The 16165-nt window shown below is 50.8% G+C and overlaps 1 protein-coding gene across 1 annotated transcript; it reads left to right on the top strand.

Moving 5' to 3' along the window:
• Nucleotides 1-2120: 2120 nt before the first annotated feature.
• On the top strand, nt 2121-3659 carry LOC121996014 (L-lactate dehydrogenase B-like). Its single transcript, XM_042549817.1, has 2 exons — nt 2121-2864; nt 3049-3659. The coding sequence occupies exons 1-2, from the start codon at nt 2127-2129 to the stop codon at nt 3505-3507; spliced, it is 1197 nt and encodes a 398-aa protein (XP_042405751.1). The 5' UTR covers nt 2121-2126; the 3' UTR covers nt 3508-3659.
• Nucleotides 3660-16165: the final 12506 nt, after the last annotated feature.

The raw sequence follows: 16165 nt of genomic DNA, 5'->3' as shown, positions 1-16165 counted from the left end.
ATTTTTTTGCTGATTCTTTCTTCTTATACTTTAACACCTTCTAAAAGTCAAAATAAACAATATATAGCATATTTGAACTCCTTGCAACACCAGGAATCCATAGAAACTGAAATGGGTGCAATCGGAGCTCTCTAGGTCCATCAGTGGATTTTGACCGAAACCCACTAATGGACCTAGAGAGCTCTAATTGCACTTATTTCAATTCCTGTGGATTTCTGAGATTACAAAGAGTTCAAATTTGTTATTCATAGTTTATTTTAGCTTCTCTAAATGTATTAAAATGTTATCAAAAAATTAACTAAATCTTAAATGTCGGTGATGAAAGAGGAGATAGGAAAGAGAAGAGGAAGGAAAAAAACGACAAAAAAAAAGTTTGATTTGTTTGAAGGATAAAAAGGAAGGTGCACTTGAAAAAGTGCGTCCTTTGGTAAATACCAAAGTAACATACGTCTTTTGGTCAATTAAGATGTCAAGGTGCGTGATTTAGTAAATTGTCGAAGAAAGAAAAGCCTCTTACACCTTTGAGTGTAATATAAAAGGAAGATAGGAAGTAGTTATGTTTATGGATGTGTGTTTTGTAACTGAGCTCCTCGCCTCTTTTTTATAGAATCTGCTTAAGCTGTTGATGTGGCACATTCAATTGAGTGAAAAGATTGTTTAGTCGACCGAAAACTAATGATGTGGTAGATAGTACTCATTTGCTCGACAATCCTTATTTATCCCTTTGCTGACGTGGTGTTCTTTCAATCGGCCCAATAACTTACCAATTGATGGAAACTTGATTTGCTTCTCTGGATCTGCTACCACGTGTCTTTTAGTTGGATCATGAATACGGATCGTCCAATGATCAGCCTCCAAGTATCGATCACCTGACCCTACTTGTTTAGTCTCGATCCTATTTGTTTGGTTGTCTGGTCCCGCTTACCTTGGATCTTCTCTTCTACATAGCTTCCGGTTGTCCGATCATAGTCTTCGGTCGATCGATCCAATCTCTATCAATTAGGGGTGAGTAGTCAACCCGCCAAACTGACAAACCTGCTTATACCGACCTGAACCGAACCAAAAAAAAAATCCGCTGGATATAGGGTCGGATGTAGGATTCTGATATTACATTATCCGATCTAGTAGGACCAGATAATTTTTTATCCCAATAACCGAATCAACCCGATCCGCGATCACCTTTACTTGTAGCAACTACTGTCGATAAGTTGCTACACGTTGTACTAGTTACTGCCGATAAGTTGCTATACGTTGTAGCAGTTACTGGCGATTAACTTCTACAACGTGTAATGAATAATGTCTATTATCATTTTAAAATATTTTATTTTTTGTTGTTTTATATTTATATTTTATATTTCATTAGATATAGGGTCGGATATCCAAATAACTGACAATCCGTCAGATATCTGATATATAATAATCGCCAGATATAGGACTGGATGTAGGTCCTAATATTGTATTATCTTATCTAGTAGGGTCGGATAGTTTTTTACCCTAATAATCGAACCAACCTGATCCACGATCACCCCTACTATCAATAACCTACAAGCATATAACATTTATCTTGTACTTTGGATTACTGAAACAGATAGTCCGATTGATCGAAAATTCTTGTTCGATCGCTTGAATTTTCTAAGTCTATTTAGAGTTGAGTCTATCCTCATATGATTACAATTCACTCAACTCTTATTTCGCCTGTTTACCTTACGTATGCTTCCACTGGTTTACGCCCCTCGGATGCTTACTCATTGTGTCATCCTTCTTGTTTTACCGGAATATTCTTCCACAACTTCTCGTTCCTCGGATGTAACAAATCCGTCGATCCTTTCGCGTGTCATCCATCTCGCTTGGTTTGCATCTTATGCCAAGGTCTTGTTGGCTCCAATACTTCTCCTTTTTCAATGTTTGAGTATCCCATACTACCTTTCACCGTATTCCCTCGGATCTTGAGCTATCGGCATATGTTCTTCTGAGGCCCTCCACATTTAAACACGTAAAACAACATAACAAAGCCTAATTTAAACTCATTTTGCCAACCCTAAAAACCCTAACTATTCAACTAGTCTTCAATACCGTGCAATATGTTGTTTTTGATTTAACTATGGAATCCGAGTCTCTCTCTGTTTATGTACCGAACAAATAAGCTGAAGAGAGACGCAGACTTGGAAGGGTTTTGTTGGTCCGCAGCTTCACCTTATCCCCCATTTCGTCTGCCGTCGCCAATCGAAAGCATCCGATCCGATCTGGTGCCACAGACCATGCAGAAGGTCTCTTCGCTCTCCGAGCTCGGCTTCGCCGACGACGTCCACCGCGCTCTCTTCCGCCCCATCCACCAGGCGGCGCCGCCGTCCCCCACCAGCCGCCGGACCAAGATCTCCGTCATCGGCGCCGGAAACGTCGGAATGGCCATCGCCCAGACCATCCTCACCCAGGACCTCACTGATGAGCTCGCCCTCGTCGACGCTAAGCCCGACAAGCTCCGTGGCGAGATGCTCGACCTGCAGCACGCCGCGGCCTTCCTTCCCCGCACTCGCATCCTCGCATCCACCGACTACGCCGTCACCGCCGACTCCGATCTCTGCATCATCACCGCAGGAGCCCGCCAGATCCCCGGGGAGACGCGGATCGACCTCCTGCAGCGCAACCTGACCCTGTTCAAGGAGATCGTGCCGCCGCTGGCGAGGCACTCGCCGTCGGCCTTGCTTCTAGTCGTGTCTAACCCGGTGGACGTGCTGACGTACATCGCGTGGAAGCTGTCGGGGTTCCCGCCCAATAGGGTCATCGGATCGGGGACCAACCTCGACTCCTCGCGCTTCCGTTTCCTCCTCGCCGATCACCTTGAGGTCAACGCCCAAGACGTGCAGGTTCGTGAACCAAACTCTGACCGATCTCCTTCTTTAAGTTTTCGTTTTTTTTTTCATTTAAAATGATTTGATTTCGATCCGTTGAATCGAGAGGTTTAACAAATAATTTTTGTTTTTGCAACACACTACGGATTTTTCATCGGAGCCCAATCTTGAAAAATAACAGAGGAGATTTGTTTTGCAGGCGTACATGGTGGGGGAGCACGGCGACAGCTCGGTGGCGCTGTGGTCGAGCATCAGCGTGGGGGGCGTGCCGGTGCTGGGTCAGCTTGCGAGCGACGACAACAAGGCGGCAGTGGTGATGGAACAGGGGGTGTTGGAGCGGATCCGGAAGGCGGTGGTGGACAGCGCGTACGAGGTGATCCGTCTCAAGGGCTACACCTCCTGGGCCATCGGCTACTCCGTCGCCAGCCTCGCCCGCTCCCTCCTCCGCGACCAGCACCGCATCCACCCCATCTCGCTCCTCGCCGCCGGCTTCTACGGCATCCCCTCGGATCGCAAGGTCTTCCTCAGCCTCCCCGCCCAGCTCGGCCGCTCCGGCGTCCTCACCGTCGCCAACGTCCACCTCACCGACGAGGAGGCCGCCCGTCTCCGCCATTCCGCCGCCACCCTATGGGAGCTCCAGCAGAAGCTCGACGTGTGATCGATGGAATGGAGGATAACTGCTATTTCCTATCTAATAACCGTGGAATTGTATCTTCTGCGGAAATGTTCTGTGTATGCTGCTTAAGCAAGGGTTCTGTGGACATTTTGGTTTAATATCTATCTTCGTTTTATCTGCAATAATTTCAACAAGCCTAAGAGGTATATATGAGATGGTAGGTAGTCGGAGATTTGTCACTTGGGCTTTAGGTAAGGGATTGAATTCCAGGATCAGTGGGGTGTAAATTTTTGCACCCCATATCCTCTGTTAATCCTAGGACAGATCAGCAGGCGCTGGAAGTGGAACCAGCGTGTTTTTTTTTTTTTTGCCGCTTGCTATAATAATTTTAAGAATATTAAAAATTATTAATTTTAGCAAACGATGCATGCTAAATTCGGAATCTATCAAAAAGCCCATTATAGTTTGCGGAGTCAAATGGATGATATTTCTATCTAACCTCCATTTTCCCTATCCCATTTTTTTGAATCATATTTTTATTTGAAAATATTTTTTTTTTTTGGGTTCAGATGCATATGTTCTCACCGAGTCCGGATCCTCTAGATCGTTTTTTGCGGTCCAAGGGATGATCCCTAAGCATGCATCGGTGGACATGAATGGTCTCCACCTATTTTATAAGTGGGGGTCATGTATTCCACCAATGCATGCTTAGGGACCATCCCCTGGACCGCAAAAAGTGATCTAGAGGATCTGCCCTGGTTCTCACCATCTCTATGTCCATACCTCTTCCTGCTCCTATAAACACGACACTATCAAGAACCTCTTTCACTTAGCATATCTTCTCTAGCAGTTTGACGGAATTACAAAAGAATAATTAGAGCAGGTGTATTATCGTAAGGGTTTCAAGAGACGACTTTAAAGAATAATAGTGTTCAAGAACAACGTCGTTGAAGAACATCATCGTTGAAGGACAAATTTCAAACAAGAGTAAATTGATAGAAGAAGACAGATAAAGATTTAGCGATGTACATATCAAATTGCCATTGTAAAATTTGTTTGTAGTGTAAAAAAAATATTGTACACTTATGTATAAAAGGTGATTACAAAAATCGTGTTTATTATGTCAATGGATGTGTGAGGCAGATTTATGGAACAACTTAATTAGAGTTTAAACCAAATTTGCCAGACTTTTTGAAATTTCTAAATGCACCATATAGACTCGAATCCTACTGTGAGACCTAGTATATTTGAATTTCTAAAAACAAATCACAATTGCTAGCAAGTTTTTAATTTACATAACGGAGATATAGTGTGAAGTTTTAGATATCGAGATCAAAAACTAGGTTGTGATCAATAAAAAAGAGGTCAAGATCCCAACGTATTAGGCCCATGTTGGGCTTGATATGAGATCATATCAGAGCCAAAATCAAGCTGAAATTGATCATAACGTTGGAGCACCTATGGAGAGGTTTAAATAAGTAATGGATAGCACTGTTGGAGTCCTTGTAAAATTAACAACTCACAAGACTTGAAATAGATGCAATCGGAGCTGTCTAGGTCCATTAGTGAGTTTTGACCTAAAACCACCGATGGATCTAGGGTATTTGGAATTTTACAAATTCGTAATCGCTAGGAAGGGTTGAACAAGGAGAAGCTAAATATGGTGCTAAAACTTAGTTCTAACTACTACTGATGAAGCTCTTGTAGCGTGCTAGTTGGCACGGAATAGTGTACCTGATAGATTTTAATGAACAACACACCCTATCGAATTTTAATTTACAGACACAACAACATCATTTTGTTTAAGTCATAACTTAGTTAGAGTTGAAAATAAATTTACAAGACTATTTGAAATTTCCAAGCATACCGTGTAAACTTGAATCCCACTGTTAGATAGAGTTATTAGACTGGCTCATCCGTGGCGGGGCGGGTCGGCCCATGGTGGGCCAACCATTTGGTAGGGTGGGCCAAGCCGACCAGTCATCTTGGTAGTTTAGGAAATCTCTAATCCAACCCAATCCAAGGCGGATTGCGGGTTAGACAGGCCAACCCATATCTTCAATATTTTTCTTTTGAAATGTTTCTGATCCTGTCCGAGCGCTGAGTCGACGGACGTTGGGGACGTGGCACGCTCCACTGTCTTCGAATGGTGGTGTAGCTTTCCGACAATCCTGCAAAGAAGCCGAGCCAGGAGGGGTTCCCCGGCGACGGTCCTCCGACACTCAAGTCAGGTAACAAACGAGACAGAGTAACGTGGCTACAGTAAATAGTTGTGCATACCTTCGTCGACGTCTGGGGTCTTTATATAGGACCCCGGAGAAGCGCGGGCACGTTTCCCGTCACGTGCACGCTTCCCCAAACATACCTTAACAAGCCTGTGTCAGAAAAGTGCTTCTGGCGCCATTCCGCAATCGTCCGAGCATATCCCGGATGTGATGGTGGAAGCTTCCACCGTACGATTCTGTGTACGGCTCGGTCGCCAACTCTGCTGCTTGTCGGTGGCAGGCGTCTCGAGGATGACGTTACCTCGTCTCCTTTGTCCTCTTGCGCTCCTTGTCTGTTCCAGGACCGAGCGGATAAGCCGCTCGGCAAGCATCTCACTCCTGCACCGGTCATATGCTCGGCTGAGACTGCTCCTGCCTGTATTGCCTTGCGCACCGGCCGAACGGTGACCCCGTTCGACCCTTGAACCTTTTTATCGTGAGCATCAGAAACCCGACCCCTAGTCAAGTTGTACTCCATTTGGTTCGGAGAACTCCCTGCCGGTCGGCCAGTCTTCGGGTTGCTTCGTCCGATTGACCAATCTTCGGGTTGACTATCTTGACCTTTGACCTCCACGTGTCGTTGACCCTTTGCTGACGAGGATCCCCCGTCCTTATCACCTGATCACATGTCTCCCCTTCAAGTCTAGTCGAAGGAGGCGCCGAGTCCGACTGACTGGACTATGAATTTGGTCGAGCGACCTTCACTTCGCCACTTCCGAAAGTGTATTTCCGATCGGCTCTAGGAGGTCCCCTAGGCTGATCGGCGAGTTGATGGCCATGCCTTGTAGTTTTGATCTCCTTTCGTTGCTTGTTACGCTACTATTCTGGGGGCGGTCGACGTCGTCGGGTCTCCTCAGAATTCGTGCCAATCCTCATTAAGCTGCCCACGCGCGGGTAATGGCGCTCATTAAATGTCGTCCAATCGTTAATAGCCACTTGGCATATCCGCCGTCATCGTACGGCGAGGGCGTAAACTTTGATGGGGCATACGTCGGTTCAAATCTGACGGTCCGATGTCCTCGCTTCTTTCGATGACCTGGATCGGACGACTGTTGTGAACCGAGACCGGGGTTTAAGAGGCGCCGGCACTGAACCTCCTTCCATCACCTTTGCCTTTGCGTTTTTGGCGACTTCTCCCGCGACCCTCCTCCCAGCGTCCGCTTGCCTTGGTGCTCCGACAAACTCTCGGCCTTCTCCCTCGCATTTTGCTCCCAGTAAGCCCCTTCCTATCTCTGCGTTCTTCCGCTTTCTTCTTTTTTGGTGACCTTTGCACTTGTTCACTGTAGTTTCAGCCTTCTCCTTCAACCCTTTCATTTTTCTTTCCTCGGCTCTTCCTTTCCTGCTATTGTCTCGGCGATGGCTAGCACTTCGCAGCCTTCCGGTCCTTCCCCTGGTCTATGGTACATGACCATGGTCAGCCGCTTCGACGAAACTGACGCCGGACGTTTCCTTAATGAATTTGAATTGCCTTCCGACCATAGACTAGTTTTAGCCACCTTTTCCGATCGGCCCCATAACTCGCCGACCGGCACTGTTTGCTTCTTCCGCGATCAATTTGTGGTCGGTCTGCGCTTCCCTCTACACTCCTTTATCCGGGAAGTTTGCAATTATTTTCGCATCCCGCTCGGCCAACTTGTCCCTAACTCTTTTAGGCTGCTGTGCGGCGTAGTAATCCTCTTTAAGCTGCACGGTATTCCCTTAACCCCCAGATTTTTCCATTACTTTTACTACCCAAAACAGTCCAAGTGGGGTACTTTCCTTTTCCAGTCACGGATCGACCTCGTCTTCTTCGATAAGATGCCGACCTCGAACAAGCACTGGAAGGAAAATTATTTTTTCCTTCGTTTTCCCGAGTTGCCTTCCTTTCGCACCAAGTGGCAAACCACCATGCCGGACCCGCCTAACCTCGGCAAGTACAAGAACCAGCCGGAGTATCTTCATGAGGCTAATCTACTGGTCGGCCAGAGGTTCAATATCGACAAACTACTTCACGAGGGGGTGTTGTATGTATTTGGCTTGAGCCCGATCCGCACAAAGCTCCCGAGCAGCTTGGGTCTTGTCCTTTTTCCTTTTGGTCTAACTGTTTATTCTTCTGTTATGCAGCTGACATCATGTGGTGCGCCAAGGTTGCCAAACGGCTGAAGTTGAAAGCCGCCGAGATTGAGGCGGTGGCATCCAAGGAGATGGCCGATCTAGGCATCGCGCCGGTCGGCTCGCACGAGGGCGAAAGTGAAGAGGCTCCAACTGAGGCCCGAGAGTCTGCCGCTCAGGGTACCGCCACTGGAGCGGCCGGGGATGCTATCTCTTCGGCCGGTCAGCAGCACGTATCAGAGGACGCGGAGCGATCGGCCGGCGATTCCCCACTGATAACTCGCAAACGTCGCCGAACCGCCATTGCGCCCGTTGAGCCGGTGCTTGGGCCAGTCGACACCCTCCCAGAAGCAATCGACCCGCTGCCTGCCGCGCACGAGACCATTTCTTCTGATCAGACCCCCTCCCAGCTTGACCAGCCAGCACCCTCGACTGGAGCACCACCCGTTAGCTCCGTGCCCCGGGTCCGCCTTCGGCTCAAGCGCTTGGACATTACTTCTGCACCGGTCGACGAGTCTTCCAGCCGAGCCGTTTCTACCCAAGCGGATCCGAGCGGCCGCCGAATGATCAGGTTCGTCCTCCATCTCCCCACCGAGGAGTTCCTCTTAGCGGCAGATCAGCCTGTCGCTCCCGAGCACCAAGTCACCATCCAGGGTCCGCTCGCCCAGACGTGGGAAGATGCAAGGGCTCGCGTGGCCCTGATGACTCCCAGTCAACTGGTAGACAGCCACATGCAGCAAGCCACCGGGGTATGTTTTTTAACGCGCTATCATGATGACTTTATCAGGTTACTGACGTTATCCATCCGAATGCAGCATTGGATGGAGAACATTGCGGTCAGCAATCGTCTGGCCGAGCTGGAAGAGGAGTTGAAGAAGCTCCAAATTTCTGGAGCGCCGGCTGAGGGGCCCCCGTACGCCACGCTCAAGTCCGAGCTGGCAAAAATGGAAAAACTGCTAGCAGCTGAACAGCGCAAATCTTCCGGCCTGGAAACCAGGGTGGGCGGACTTGAAAACCAAGTCAAGTCCCACGACCACCAGATCACTGTGGCCACCAACAGAAAAAACAGGGTCGTTGCTGATCTGGATGCGATGAAGGTGGAGGTTCGAGCGCTGGAGCAGCACGTCACAGAATTGACCGACTTGCTAGCCGCTAAGAAAGAGAGTCGATCGGCTACTGAAGTTAAATTGCAAGCTGATCTGAAAGATCTTCAGGAATCTCTCGATTCATCCCGAGCGGCTTTGAAGGAATATCAGGGCGGAGAGTCCGACCGCTTCGAAGTGATGAGACGGAACTACCTCCGATCTGACGAGTTTGGTAACAAGTTAAGCGATCGGCTCGTCTTGTCCTTCGAGGAGGCTATCCGGGTGACCACTGCATACCTGAAGGCCAAGGGTCATCTTCCAGAGGATACCTCCATCCCCCCCCCCCAGATATGGCCGACCTCCTGGAATCTGTCCCGGAGTCCATATTCGAGCCCCTGGAGTGAGGAGAGTTTGTGGTTTTCTTGGTGTTTTTTGTAACTCTTTCGACCGGCTCTAAGGGCCAGGATTCTAATGGATATGTCCTGTCCTGTTATTTAACTTTTTTATCTTTGTCAATACTTGTGTCCTCTGATCAGAGCGCGAGCTACAATCGTTATGTCTCCTCCCTTTCTTTTCGTTAATCGTTTCTCGTGTTTATAACTGAGCCGCTAGTATGGACCCCCCTCACTTCTTACTGGAATTTTCGTTAAATGGTAGTGAAGTACCTTTGGTAATTGGGTCGCGCGGCTGCTCGGCTCACATGCCGACCCCCAGAGTACCTTCTCGTCGATGTATTCAGACGGAAGTACATTATCACTATTTTATCGCAGAGCCGGGGCCCGTATGACTTGTCGCGTCTACACCAGAGAGTCTTCCGACCGGGGGATTTATAGTCGCCGGTCCGACTCTAGAGTTTAACGTCGCCGCTCGACGGTCTTCAAGCCGGGGGGTTTATAGTCGCCGGTCCGACTCTAGAGTTTAACGTCGCCGCTCGACGGTCTTCAAGCCGGGTGGTTTATAGTCGCCGGTTCGACCCTAGGGTTTAACGTCGCCGCTCGACGGTCTTCAAGCCGGGGGGTTTATAGTCGCCGGTCCGACTCTAGAGTTTAACATCGCCGCTCGAAGGTCTTCAAGCCGGGTGGTTTATAGTCGCCAGTTCGACCCTAGGGTTTAATGTCGCCGCTCGACGGTCTTCAAGCCGGGGGGTTTATAGTCGTCGGTCCGACTCTAGAGTTTAACATCGTCGCTCGACGGTCTTCAAGCCGGGTGGTTTATAGTCGCCGGTTCGACCCTAGGGTTTAACGTCGCCGCTCGACGGTCTTCAAGCCAGGGGGTTTATAGTCGCCGGTCCGACTCTAGAGTTTAACGTCGCCGCTCGACGGTCTTCCATGGTGAGCTCATAGCTCGAATAATATATTCCCGGCCGAACGGCTCGGGGTCTTCGCCATCGAGCCTTGGACTCGGATAATATACTCCCTGCCGAACGGCTCGGGGTCTTCGCCATCGAGCCTTGGGCTCGGATAATATACTCCTGGCCGAACGGCTCGGGATCTTCGCCATCGAGCCTTGGACTCGGATAATATACTCCCTACCGAATGGCTCGGGGTCTTCACCATCGAGCCTTGGGCTCGGATAATATACTCCCGGTCGAACGGTTCGGGGTTTTCACCATCGAGCCTTGGGCTCGGATAATATACTCCCGGCCGAACGGCTCGGGGTCTTCGCCATCGAGCCTTGGACTCAGATAATATATTCCCGGCCGAACGGCTCGGGGTCTTCGCCATCGAGCCTTGGGCTCGGATAATATACTCCCTGCTGAACGGCTCGGGGTCTTCGCCATCGAGCCTTGGGCTCGGATAATATACTCCCTGCCGAACGGCTCGGGGTCTTCGCCATCGAGCCTTGCGCTCGGATAATATACTCCTGGCCGAACGGCTCAGAGTTTTCGCCATCGAGCCTTGGGCTCGGATAATATACTCCCGGCCGAACGGCTCGGGGTCTTCGCCATCGAGCCTTGGACTCGGATAATATATTCCCGGCCGAACGGCTCAGGGTCTTCGCCATCGAGCCTTGGGCTCGGATAATATACTCCCGGCCGAACGACTCGGGGTCTTCGCCACGGCATCACGCTGCTACCCGCTTGGTGCGTCAACATCATGCCCTTGTTCTTATAGCTTTCATTCCTGCAACCAAGTAATACATCCGAACAGAATATTTAAAAGTATATTACATCAGCGCACCTTTCATCCAGCCCGATAGGGCTGGAGGTGGTTTGCGCTCCACGACCTCTTTAGCCTTCGTCCATCCTCATCTTCCAAGTAATAAGCTCCCGATCGGAGCTTCTCGATGACTTTGAACGGTCCTGCCCAGGGAGCCTCCAACTTGCCCACGTCCCCGAACGGCTTGACTTTCTTCCACACCAAGTCGCCCACTTGGAATGTTCGAGGAACCACGCGACGATTGTAGTTCTGCTTCATTCTCTGCCTGTAGGTCATTAGCCGGACGGATGCTTTTGCTCGCTCCTCGTCGATCAAGTCCAATTCCAGCTGCCTCCGCTCGGCGTTATCCTCATCGTAGTTCTGGATCCGGGCGGACTCTACGCCGACTTCAACTGGGACGACCGCCTCGCCTCCGTATACAAGGTGGAATGGGGTGACTCCCATTCCCTCCTTAGGGGTCGTGCGGATGGCCCATAAGACTCCCGGCAACTCGTCCACCCAGCTTCCTCCCATGTGGTTGAGCCGAGCCCGAAGAATTCGGAGTATCTCCCGGTTGGCTACTTCAGCTTGACCATTGCTTTGGGGATACGCCACGGACGTGAAATGCTGCTCGATGCCATATCCCTTGCACCATTCTTCGAGTTGATTTCCGACGAACTGCCGCCCATTGTCGGACACGAGCCGACGTGGAATGTCGAACCGACAGATAATATTTTGCCAGATGAATTTTTTGACCATGTGCTCGGTTATCTTGGTCAATGGCTCAGCCTCCACCCACTTGGAGAAGTAATCTACCGCCACTAAAAGAAATTTCCTTTGTCCGGTCGCCATAGGGAATGGTCCTACGATGTTCATGCCCCACTGGTCGAACGGGCAAGACACTGTGGACGCTTTCATTTCTTCCATCGGCCTATGTGAGAGGTTGTGGTACTTCTGACAGGAAAGACACGTTGCGACGGTCCGAACGGCGTCCGCGTGTAGTGTTGGCCAAAAGTATCCGGCCAGCAGGATCTTCCTAGCCAAAGATCGGCCGCCCGGATGGCCTCCGCATAACCCTTGATGTACCTCCTGGAGAATGTACTCGGCGTCTTCCGAGCTGACGCACTTCAACAGAGGTCGGGAGAATGCCTTTTTGTAAAGTTGCTCCCCGATGAGCGTGAACCGGCCGACTCTCCTTCTTAATAGCTGAGCTTCGTCCCGATCGGAGGGCGTGGCACCCGAGCATAGAAACTCCGCGATGGTTGCTCTCCAATCATTCGGGAATGTGAGGCCATCCATTCGATCCACGTGTGCTACCAAACATATTTGCTCGACGGGTGGCTGGATGACGACTGGCGATATTGAGCTTGCGAGTTTAGCTAACTCATATGTCGCATGGTTCTCCGTTCGGGGTATCTTCTGGACTACTACCTCGGTGAAGCCGACCTTGAGTTTTTCAAAGGCCTCCGCGTACAATCTGAGTCTGACATTGTTTATTTCAAAAGCGCCCATGAGTTGTTGAGCGGCAAGCTGTGAATCCGAGTGGATCACAACCCGGCTGGCTCCAACATGCCGCGCGGCTTGCAATCCGGCTATGAGAGCTTCGTATTCTGCCTCATTATTTGTTGCACGATAGTCCAGCCAGATGGATAGATGCATCCGCTCTCCCTGAGGCGAAAGTAGTACTATCCCCATTCCACTCCCGAGCCGAGTGGACGATCCATCCACATATATTTTTCATGTAGCTTCGGGCTCGGGCTTCTGTACCTCTGTCACGAAATCCGCCAAGGATTGTGCTTTGATCGCCGAGCGGGGTTGGTATTGGATATCAAACTCGCTTAACTCCGTCGTCCACTTAATAAGCCGTCCGGATGCTTCGAGGTTCAGGAGTACCCTTGCTAGCGGGTTGTTTGTCATCACAATAATTGTGTGCGCCAGAAAGTAAGGGCGCAACCTCCGAGCTGCTAGAACCAAGGCGAAAGCCAACTTATCGAGACCGGTATAGCGAGACTCATCATCCTTTAAGATATGGCTTAAAAAATACACTGGCTGCTCCTCGCCGCTCGGCCTCACTAATGCTGAGCCCACAGCATGCTCCGTTGATGATAAATAAATGCGAAGCGGCTCACCTACGACTGGTTTTGCCAGCACGGGTAAAGAATTCAGGTAAGTCTTTAATTCCTCGAACGCCCGATCACACTCCTTGTCCCATTGAAACTTGGTGGCTTTACGGAGTATCTTGAAAAACGGCAAGCTCCGGTCGGCAGTCTTAAAGATGAACCTTGACGGTGCCGTTATCCCGACCAGTGAGACGCTGCACTTCTCGGAGGTTTCTGGGAGGCGGCATGTCCTGCAACGCCTTTATCTTGCTGGGGTTCACCTCTATGCCCCGCTCAGTCACAATGTAACCCAAGAAGCGCCCTCCCCTTGCTCCGAACAGGCACTTCTGTGGGTTAAGTTTGACGCCATACCTCCTTAATGTTTGGAAGGTCTCCTCCATGTCCGCGTAGAGGTCGGCCGCTCGGAAGGACTTGATAAGTATGTCGTCCACGTACACTTCCTAATTGTGTCCGATCTGCTCTCTGAAGACCTTGTTCATCAAACGCTGGTAGGTGGCTCCCGCGTTCTTCAATCTGAACGGCATTATATTGTAGCAATAAGTGTCATCCGCCGTGATGAAGCTGACCTTCTCTTGGTCTTCTCGGGCGAGCGGCACTTGATGGTAGCCTTGGTATGCATCCAACATGCATATTAGTTCGCACCCGGCCGTGGAGTCCACCAGCTGATCGATCCGGGGAAGAGGATAGAAGTCCTTCGGGCACTCCTTGTTCAAGTCCAGGAAGTCGATGCAGACTCTCCACTTGTTGCCCGGCTTGGAGACCAGGACCACGTTTGCAAGCCAACTTGGGAATTGTACTTCCCTTATGTGGCCGGCCTCCAGAAGCTTCTCTATCTCCGCCCGGATGATTACATTCTGCTCAGCACTGAAGTCCCTCTTCCTTTGCTTCACCGGGCGAGCGTCCGACCGGACATGAAGTTCATGCTGCGCTACGCTTGGCGAGACCCCAGGTAGCTCATGGGTCGACCAGGCGAAGATGTCGCAGTTCCGCTGGAGGCATTTGATCACCTTTTCCTTCTGCCTCTCCTCCAGATCGGATGCTATGAAGGTAGTAGCCTCCGGTCGGGATGGGTCAATCTGCACCTCCTCTTTTTCTTCATAAACTAAAGAAGGTGGCTTTTCAGTAATAGCATATACCTCGACACGCAGCACTTTCCGAGCGGACTTTGATTCGGCTCGAACCATCTCCACGTAGCATCTTCGAGCGGCCAGCTGGTCTCCCCTCACTTCCCCTACTTGATCCTCCACCGGGAATTTTATCTTCTGGCAGAAGGTGGAGACGACCGCCCGAAACTCGTTGAGAGCCGGTCGCCCCAGGATGATGTTGTATGCAGAAGGAGCATCGACCACGATGAAGGTGGTGGTCCTTGTCCTTCTGAGCGGATCTTCGCCCAACGAGATAGCCAGCCGGACCTGACCGACCGGCAAGACTTCATTCCCCGTGAATCCGTATAGGGGGGTCGTCATTGGCAATAGTTCGGCTCGATCAATTTGTAATTGGTCGAAGGCCTTCTTGAAGATTATGTTGACCGAGCTACCTGTGTCAATGAAAATACGGTGAATAGTGTAATTGGCTATTACCGCTCGGATGATCAGGGCGTCATCGTGAGGGACTTCAACTCCTTGAAGGTCCCTGGGCCCGAAGCTGATCTCGGGTCTGCTTGCCCTTTCCTGGCTGCAGCCGACCGCGTGGATCCTCAGCTGCCTTGCATGCGCCTTTCTGGCTCTATTCGAATCTCCGCCGGTCGGACCCCCGGCGATGATGTTGATCTCTCCCCGAGACGCGTTGCCTCTGTTCTCCTCCTCCCGAGATGAAGGTCGAGGTCGTTCATTTGACGCTCGATGGTGGGCTTCGCGTGGCTGACGGTGATGCCGCTCGGGGGATCGCCTTTCTGTCCTTTGCATGGGGCTCCGTTGCCGATGCTGCCGATCTTGTGAAGGCGATCGGCGACGGTAACTCCTCGGTGCAGGATGAGCGATGGGGGGGGAGACTCCGACAATCGCGAGTATTGTGAGTGGCCGACTGATGGTGTGAGCAAAACATTGGGGTCCATACCTTCCCCTTGTGTTTGGGTCGATCAGCCGCGACTTGTTGGATGGCGTGCGGCCGAGTATGCTGATGAGGACGGGCAGCTTCGGCCCGCGGTCCTCTTGGTGGCTGGTGACTGATGGGTTGCTTCCGCTCGGCAGGAGCAGGTTGGTCGCTCGGGGCTTCTTTCCTTCTTGCCGCCTGGGCCTCCTCCACATTGATTTATTCGTTGGCTTTATGCAGCATGTGATCGTAGTCCCGAGGCGGCTTTCGGATGAGCGATCGGAAGAAATCACCGTCCACGAGCCCTTGCGTGAACGCGTTCACCATTGTTTCCGAGGTGACAGTTGGAATGTCCATGGCCACCTGGTTAAAGCGCTGAATGTACGCTCGGAGCGGCTCCCTTGCACCTTGCTTGACGGCAAACAAGCTAACGCTTGTCTTCTTGTGGCGCCTACTGCTAGCAAAATGATGAAGGAACGCCGTCTAGAATTCCTTGAAACAGGTGATTGAGCCGTCCGACAATCTTCGAAACCACCGATGCGCCGATCCCGAAAGAGTTGTGAGAAACACTCAGCATTTTACACCATCTGTGTACTGATGCAGAGTGGCGGTACTGTCGAATTTACCCAGGTGGTTGTCTGGGTCGGTCGTCCCGTTGTACTCCCCGATAGTAGGGGGCACATAATGCCTCGGCAGTGGATCGCGCAGAATGGCATCTGAGAACTGCTGATTGGTCCGCTCGGGCGATGCGTCCGATCGGGGTGTCTTTCCTTTTCTGACGTCCCGGATGGGTGCCTCGTCTGATGAGGATCCCTTGTCTTGATTGGCTTGCACCACCTCCGAGGGCGTCTGGAACAGAGCCCGATGAAAAGGTATTGGGGCGGGTGGTACACCCATCTGTGTGCCGGCCGGCCCCTTGTTTTGCCCCCCATATTGAGAGCTGCTCCTGCCGGTCTTCGGGTGGCGCTCTG

Source organism: Zingiber officinale, chromosome 6A (genome assembly GCF_018446385.1).
Source record: "Zingiber officinale cultivar Zhangliang chromosome 6A, Zo_v1.1, whole genome shotgun sequence".
NCBI lineage: Eukaryota > Viridiplantae > Streptophyta > Magnoliopsida > Zingiberales > Zingiberaceae > Zingiber > Zingiber officinale.
Note: the sequence above shows the minus strand (reverse complement) of the source record. Positions and strands in the feature narration are given on the sequence as shown.

Bases quoted from the DNA above. Each gene is read 5' to 3' on its own strand.
- LOC121996014 (XM_042549817.1), top strand. From the start codon at position 2,127: ATGTACCGAACAAATAAGCTGAAGAGAGACGCAGACTTGGAAGGGTTT. The intron at 2,865-3,048 runs GTTCGTGAACCA...TTTGTTTTGCAG, and splicing joins TCAACGCCCAAGACGTGCAG to GCGTACATGGTGGGGGAGCA.